This window comes from Tupaia chinensis, unplaced genomic scaffold (assembly GCF_000334495.1).
Source record: "Tupaia chinensis unplaced genomic scaffold, TupChi_1.0 Scaffold000366_1, whole genome shotgun sequence".
In the NCBI taxonomy this organism is placed as follows: Eukaryota; Metazoa; Chordata; class Mammalia; order Scandentia; family Tupaiidae; genus Tupaia; species Tupaia belangeri.
In genome coordinates, this window is record NW_006159863.1 from 1,436,273 (window position 1) to 1,444,340 (window position 8,068).

Consider the following 8,068-nt stretch of genomic DNA (forward strand, 5'->3'; position numbering starts at 1 on the left):
GAATGTCTTTTTGGTATCTAAAAGCTCATGTTCTTATCTCATTTTTCTGGGCAAGCATTAGCATGTGCATCTCAGAGCAATGGTAAGGGGATCAGGATTTTAAATTTTTTGTGGCCTCATGTTCATTCATTAGCACCTCTTAGTCTCGGGTTACCTGTGTGTAAAATGGCAACATTAATACCTATTCAACATCGCCTTTTCTACTGTGCACCTCTTGTGAGACTGAAATGAAACAAAAGGTACAATTGGGCTCTGTCATCAGAAAAGCTTTTAGTTTCCTTTGTTCTTAGGTTGAACTCAATAAAGCCATAAATTTGCCAGGGTATTAACCTTAAGAACGATCTACTAATGCCCTTCACTGAACATTGTGCCCTGGAGGTTATGCAGATTTGAGGTGAAATATGATGGGAAAGTCCAATTACCACAAAAAATAGTACCTGGGTTAGTTGCAAGATATAAAAATTGGTAAACAGGCTCTCCCCCAAGCACATAATCAATACAGATTAAAGAAAAAAGTCATCCCTAGTAGCAATGGAAATGCTCAGTGATAAAAAATGAATTCAACACAGATTTGAGACTAAACAGTCAAAGAGAATCAGAGAGGCTGTTTCCAGATTGAGCTCTGTGGAGAGAATGGAGTTATCTTAGATCATGGGGACCTCCTATCTTCTTCTTGGAGTTTCCTAGCACAATCCTAGATGTTTGCCTTATCCCATCAAAATGTAAACTGTAGATTCTCGAATTGCCAGGTCATAATGGCTACTTATTCTGTTCTCTAGAACCAAGGTCTGCTATATTTTTAGATTTAACATCCTTTCCACAATAGTACTCACTTTTGGGGACAGGTTTGGGGAATAATTTCTAGTATAAAGGAATCCAGCTTAGGAGTCTTAGATCATTTTCCAGAAGAAAAACTGATGAAATAACTGAGAGAATAAATTGCTGAGAAGACTAGACTGAAAAGACAACTGTGGGGACCAGTAGATGGCATAATGGTTACGTTGCTGGCCTCCCACATGGCTATCTGTAGTTGGAGGCCCAGACCTGGCGACTTGAAACTCACACCGGGCGCATGTACCTGCATGCTCAAAATCCCAAGAGGAGAATAGAGGAGAAGGGATTGTGGTATGGCCATCCCCTATGGGAGGTGATTTCTCGCTTTCTGTCTGTCTCTCCAGTGACCGCATGTACCCCATAGCAAAAATCTCTCTTGAAAGAAAAAAAAAAAAAAGAAAACTTTGTTATGAGCTGAGTTCTGTCCCCCTTACCTCCCTCATGTTAAAGCTCTAGACCCCAGTATCTCAGATTCTCACCTTATTTTCAGATAGGATCTTTACAGAGGTAATCAAGTTAAAATGAGGTCATTAGGGTAGGCTAATGACTGGTGTTTCTTATTAAAGGAGAAAATTTGGACACAGAGACACACAGAGATAGAAGATGATGTGAGGAAACAGAGAGGAGATTATTTGTGTACCCATGAGAATTTTCAGCAGAAGGTGACCTCAACAAAGGAGGATTTTAACAATCAAGAGGACAGGATGATCCACTTTGTGCATACTCATCAGTCTCTTTTCCCAGCCATCCCTGTCATTGCCCAAAGGGCTCATGAGCAAAGTGGTCATGGTGGGAGGGATGGAGCAACATGGTCTTCCACTCACCAAGGCCAACCTGGCTCTGGCCACTGCTGTTGCCCAGTCTACCATCAGTAGAGAACAATTCTGAGTCATTGATATGACACTATTCCCTAGAATAGTCAACCAGTTACTTGGTAGCAGGGTAAGTACACTGAACTGAGTGCATCATGAAAGGGGCAGCATTTCGTACTTACTGGAATAGACATTTACTCTAGATGTAGATGTGCCTACTCTGCATGCAATACTTCTGTCAAAACTACCATCCATGGACTGAATGCCTTATCCATAGTCATCGTATTCACATAGCATTATTTCTGATCAAGTAACTCCCTTCCTGGTAAGTAAAGTGTGCAGCGGGCCCATGCTTGTGGAATTCACTGGTCTTACCATATTCCCCACCATCCTAAAGCAGCTGGCTTGACGGAATGGTAGAATGGCCTTCTGAAGATCCAGTTACAGCACCAGTGAAGTGACAGTTCCTCACAGGGCTGAGGCAAGGCTCTCTGGAAGGTTGGATAGCCCTAAATCAGTGCCCAGAATATGGAGCTACGAGTCCTCCAGTCAGGACACATGGGGCCAGGAACCAAGAGAGGTAATGCAGTGGCATTACCTCTATTATACCTAGTGGCCTACCACCCAAATTTTTGCTTCCTGTTCCTAAGACTTTATGCTTGGCTGGGTAGAGCTCTTAGTTGCAAAGAAAAGAATTCTCACACCAGGAGATACAACAATGAGTCCACTGAACAGGAAGTTTAAACTGCCACTTGGCTACTCCTTGAGCCTGTTCAAATGAACCAAACTGATTCCATCTTTGGGTCACTCTTCTGCTGTGCCTTACAGTAATCTTTCACTAGCCCTGAGCAGGAGTTCTGCTTAAGTTAAATTCTCACCTGGGACAGTCATTCAGATTCTAATCAAGATAACACCTTGAGACACTAGTTTTAACAAGAGAAAGGCTAACAATCTTTGACCCCAGAGCAGTCATGTCTCTCCAGGTGTCTATCTCCCCCTGACCTCAAGCTCAGGGCAGTCATGTCTTCTCCAGGTGACTTGCTCCCTCCCCACCACAAAGCATACACAAGTGTGTCCCTCTGTTCAGCTCCTCTAAAAGTTTCAACTCACTGTGGGAGGGCACGGAGCAGAATCTGCAGCTGCACCTGTATGAGGGCTGTTTGTCCAGCTGATCCTGTTTTCTTCCCTCTGTAAATGACCCTTTGATATTAAACATCCATTAAATCCTTTATGGAGTTGCCTGCCTCGTTTTTCAGTTTCAGAGCCCAGTCATACAATGCCTCTAAATCAATAAACAAAAAAGGGACTTATTGTGCTGGCTGGGTTGATTGATTTCCACCACCTAGAAGAAACTGTAAGTACTGCGACTCCACGCAGAGGGAAGGAAAAGTATGTCTGGAATACAGGAACTCCCTTAGGTCTCTTAGTATTATCATGTTCTGTGATTAAGGTCAAGGGAAAATGTCTACAACCTGATCCAAGAAGAAATGAAGGTTTCAATCATCCCACCAGGAGAATCACAGCTAGCTCAAGGGCTTGCTGAAGGCAAAGGAAATACAGAATGAATAAGTAGTGAAACAAGGTAATTATAAACACCAGCTGCAACTATATGACCAATTACAGAAATGAAGACTAATTGTCATGAGTATATCCTCCTTGTTTTCTTATGAATAGATCCCCCTGTGTGTGTATAACAAATAACTTTATTTTGTTCACTCTCTTATTCCCTTATTATTAGCATCAGATGTCTTGACTTTACATCATAGTATTTAAACACTGCTCATATGATACCACAGTATTTAAGATAGAGGACATAAGCAAGAGAATAAAAATTACTCAGGGACTTTAATTCCTCTTCTGGGGAAAGGGTTAGTGTGTTTTTGGTTGTACACAAGATGTTGTATTATGTTAGATGAAACATATGTTAATTATGACCTTGCTATTGCATTTATTTGAAGATTAGGTATGGTTTAAGGAGATGCATATGGGTGCCAGTGGACAAGAGGTGGACTTTTGTTGACTGAATCAAAGGGTGCCCAAATATTTGGACAAATATTCTGAGAGTTTCTGTAAGGATTTTTTGGGATGAGATTAACATTTCATAATCTTTTATCTTTTATGCACAACACAGAGAAAGAGAGACGGCACTCCAAACAGACTCTACACCGTAATTCATCTCCAACCTTCAGCCAGTCTCAGATCATGAGTAAACGTGTACCCAGTGTACTCAGGGAGGTCTCTGGACTTGAACTGGGAACTCTGCAGATTTTGGACTTGCCAGCCTTCATTATCATATGAGTCAATTTCTTATAATATCAGTTTCTCACTCCCTCTCTATCTCTGTCTGCTATTGGTTCCATTTCTCTGAAGAACCTTGACCAAACAGGAGAATGTGAGGAAAGTAGAAGGAGAAGAGGACATCACAGTGACAGACCTCAGGTGCAGATGTTGGATGGTTGAGAGCTCATGAGGATGGGAAGGGAGGAAACATACGGAGACAAGAGCTTCAGAAAGACAAGGCCTGCCTATTTCCCCATGTGGACCCAATTAGACAAATGCATACATAAAAATGTAGAATTGTGTGATAGGCAAAGTTAGAAGCCACAGCATTTTTACAAAATAGATTTACAGGAACACTTTTTGGAGCTGCTGCCTTTTGCTCTACGTATTTGCTCCAGGATTGTATTAGCCCTCTAGGATTTCCTCCCAAACCAGGTACTTCTGTGTCTGACAAGACTACCAAGGACCTGTGGGAGCTTTGTAGCAGCTCTGCCTGAATCTGGCTCTTACCTCGGAGGATGGTGACATTGCGAAGTATTTCTCCGTGATGCGTGTCCACAGCCTTCATCTCCTCCACGATCATGGAGAGGTTGCGGACGTTGAAGTCCAGCCTGGCGCTGAGTAGGCTGAAGCGCTCTCGGAGTAGGTCTGTGGTGCCCAGCATGAGGGAGACAGACTTGTTAAGGTAGTAGAGCTCCTCTGCGTGGGTGTGAAAGCCCAGGGTGCAGGAGAGCCGCACATCATCCAGGTACTTGAGCATGCTGTGTACGTGGCTGTCGGTGGCATTGATGTTGGTGAAGATGGTGCTGATTTCAATCTCATGAGAAGCCATACGTCCTTCTAGTGACTCGAACCTCTCCACTGTGCGGTTTTGGGCATAGCGGGTGTGGTACTGAAGGTCATGCATGTTCTCCTCATGGTCATCCAGAAAGGATGAGATGTTATCCAGCTGCAGCTGCAAGCCCATGGCCTGCAGCACCAGGTCATGCATGCTCTCAGAATTCTGGCTGATGCGCTGTGAGGAGGCTCCCAGGGTGGCCTGGATGCTCTTGACCGCTTCTCCAGTCTTGGTTGAGGTGGCACGTAGGTTACTGAAGAGTCGAGTGTAGTTCTGCCAGTCAGTGACAATCTTCTGGAGGGTCAGGGTCTCCTCATCTGTCTTCCTCTGGATCCCGTGAATCCACTCTGAAGTCTGCCCCACTGTGAAGTTGATTTGGTGCACTGCAGCCTTAACATCATAGCACTCCTGGGTGAGGTCCTTCAGAGAGAGGTCCAGGCCAGTAGTGGTGGCCTGCCAACCTCTCATCTGGGCCAGAAAGAGCCCCAGAGACTGGTTGACCTGATGGATGGAAAAGGAGCAGCTTCCCATCTCCTGAGAGATCTGACTGTTGGTGGTGGAGAGCAGTTCATGGGCCTGAGAGGTCTGGTCTAGCTGGACCTCCTGGGCCAGAAGCATCTTCTGAATTCCTTCCAGCTCCTCTTGCAGTTTCCTGATCTCTTGCCCCAGTTGCCCAGCCTCATGGCAGAAAGAGCAGTTGTTCAGGGCTTTCGGATCTTCAGGAGAAAGGGACATTTTGAGCTGCTGAAGGATCATGGGACAGTGGTTGCTTCTTTAAATTAAATATTTCAGAGCATAATGAGTTGGCAAGTGCCTTCCCAATCCCACTTTCTTTCCTAAGTCCTGCTATGAAATCTTTCTCAAAAGAGCCTTGCTAAATCTATGGAATCTCATTCTTACCAAATGTCTTGAACATGATGTGAAATGTAGGATTTAGAATGTTTTCTCCACCTCATCACCAAATTCTCAAGAATATCTTTATAATTTTGCTAAAGTGACCGAGAACCTCCTATTTACACTTTATTTAAACATTTCTTTGGACTAGCAGTTGGCTTAATGGCTATGTCCCTGCAGTTCGAGTCTCGGACTTAGTGGCTTAAACTCACACTCGGTGCATGTGCCTACATGCCCAAGATCCCAAGAGGAGAATAGAGGAGAAGGGATTGTGGTAAGGCCATCTCCCCTAGGGGGTGATTTCTCACTTTCTGCCTCTTTGTCTCCCTCTGTCTTTCTGGTGAGCATACACGCCCTATAGCAAAAACCTCTCAAAAATTTTTCTCTAAATACATTTCTGTTATCTTATTTGATCTTCTCACGATAAACCTATGGAGAAGGTAGCACAGAGATTTTCACCCTGTGATTCATGAGGAATGAGGAGGTAAGTGGCTTGCCAAATATCCCTTAGCTAGTAAGTGGCAGAGTAGGACTTCCTATTTGCTTTAGAGCAGACCCCCTCTGAACCCTTCTATCATGACTATTCTCTTAGAAGGCTTCTTGTTAAGGCGGGAGGTAGAGAGCACCATAAATTGTAGAATGGCTTAAGGCAGTGAAGAGTAAAGACTGTTAAAGACTTAAGGCGATCTTAAAAAATCATTTCAGGGGACCAGCAGGTAGCATAATGGTTACGTGGCTGGACTACCACGTAATCAACTGCAGTTCAAGTCCTGAACCTGGTGGTTTAAAACTCATGCTGGGTGCATGTGCATGTGTGCCCAAAATCCCAAAAGGAGAATGGAAGAGAAGGGATTGTGGCATGGCCATCCCCCCTAGGGGGTGACTTCTTACTTTCTGTCTCTCCAGCAACTGCACGTGCCCTATAACAAAAATCTCCTTAAAAAAAAATTTTTTTTTAGATGCATGAGGGTATTTGGGGATTGGACTATATTTGATTTCTTCTCTACCTGTAGACTCTGACTAGACCTGTCCATGCATTAGGTCATCAGAGAAGTCATCACATAATTTTGCATAGAAAAACAGAAAAATACATTGTGAGTTTTCTGATGACCCAATAGAACCCCCAGCCCCAGTCCCAGGTGCCTCCCAGGATGCAGCCCTTTTTGAATAGATTAAGTTTGGAAGAGATGGAAGCAGGGGACTGTGGCTTTCCTTATATTGTGCCTAGAAGGCTAGTAAAGCCTGTCCTGCTCTGGGGTGCCATGCATAGAAGGCACTCTGTCTCACCCCGATTAATACTGGCCTTACATCATATGAAATCATTTTAAAAAGTTTGTGGAGGGACCAGCAGTTAGCGTAATGGCTATGTCACTGGACTCCCACGTAGTCGACCACGAGTCCCGGACCCGGTGGCTTAAACTCACGCTGGGCGCGTGTGCATGAGTGCCCAAGATCCCGAAAGGAGAATGGAGGAGAAGGGATTGCGGTGTGGCCATCCCCCCTGGGGGGTGATTTCTCGCTTTCTGTCTCTCTGTCTCTCTCTGTCTGTCTGGCAAGCACATGTGCCCTATAGCAAAAACCTCTCCAGAAAAAGAAAAAAAAAGTTTGTGGAGAAGTCACCTTAAAGTAAGAATTTATGTTGGTGCAAAAAAATTTTTAAACTCATGCATAGTTTTTCAAATAATATCCATTTTCCATGAACTTTTATGAGACCTCTCCATAGTGATTAGCATGTCTGGACACTGGACACTCACCCAGCCCTTGGAGATTTTCCTGCATTGACACCAGCTTCTTGTCATAAATGGACTGGGCCAAGGAGATGTCTTCTGAGAGAGAGTCCACTTTCCTGAAAACTGCAGAGAAAACAGATGGGAAACGAGGGCAGGGTCTTAGGTCAGAGAAACAGTAGCTTTGTTGAGAAGGCATTTTTATTAGCCTCTTTGCAACCAAAGCCATTCACTCTTCTCCAGTGAGGCGTCCCCAGAGCTTGTCACATATCTCTTTTAAAAAATAATAATTTGGGGTCAGCAAGGGGTATGGTGGTTAAGGTGCTGGATTCCCATATGGTCAACTGTGGTTTGAGTCCCAAACCTGGCAGCTTGAAGATCATACTGGGTGTGTGTGGTGTGGTGTAATGCGGTTTGGTGTGTGTGTGTGTGTGTACATATGTGTGTGCCCAAAACATCAGGAAGAGACTAGAGGAAAAGGGATTGTGGTGTGGCAATCCTCCCTAGGGAGTGATTTCTCACTTTCCCTCTTTCTGGTAAGTGCATATGGCAAAAACCAAAAAAAAAAAAAAAAATTAAAAAAATTTAAAAATCCCTATTTTTGAGGACACTTAGGGTACCTCCTCCTCTGAGTTTATAAATAAAACTTGATTTTAAAATATGAGTAATGCTTGATCCTAAAA

At 43.9% G+C, this 8,068-nt stretch overlaps 1 protein-coding gene across 3 annotated transcripts in view; it reads right to left on the bottom strand.

Moving 5' to 3' along the window:
• The window catches only part of SCARA3 (scavenger receptor class A member 3), a 22,196-nt gene that overhangs the window by 6,903 nt on the left and 7,225 nt on the right, over positions 1-8,068 (bottom strand). For 2 of the 3 annotated variants that reach the window (XM_014589639.2, XM_014589640.2), the window contains exons 2-3: positions 7,413-7,511; positions 4,437-5,508 (exon numbers count right to left, since the gene is read on the bottom strand). In XM_014589639.2, the coding sequence (XP_014445125.1) occupies positions 4,437-5,508; positions 7,413-7,457 (1,117 nt within the window). In that variant the 5' untranslated portion in view covers positions 7,458-7,511. The remainder of the gene's footprint in view (positions 1-4,436; positions 5,509-7,412; positions 7,512-8,068) is intronic. The other variant, XM_014589638.2, reaches the window with a different exon arrangement.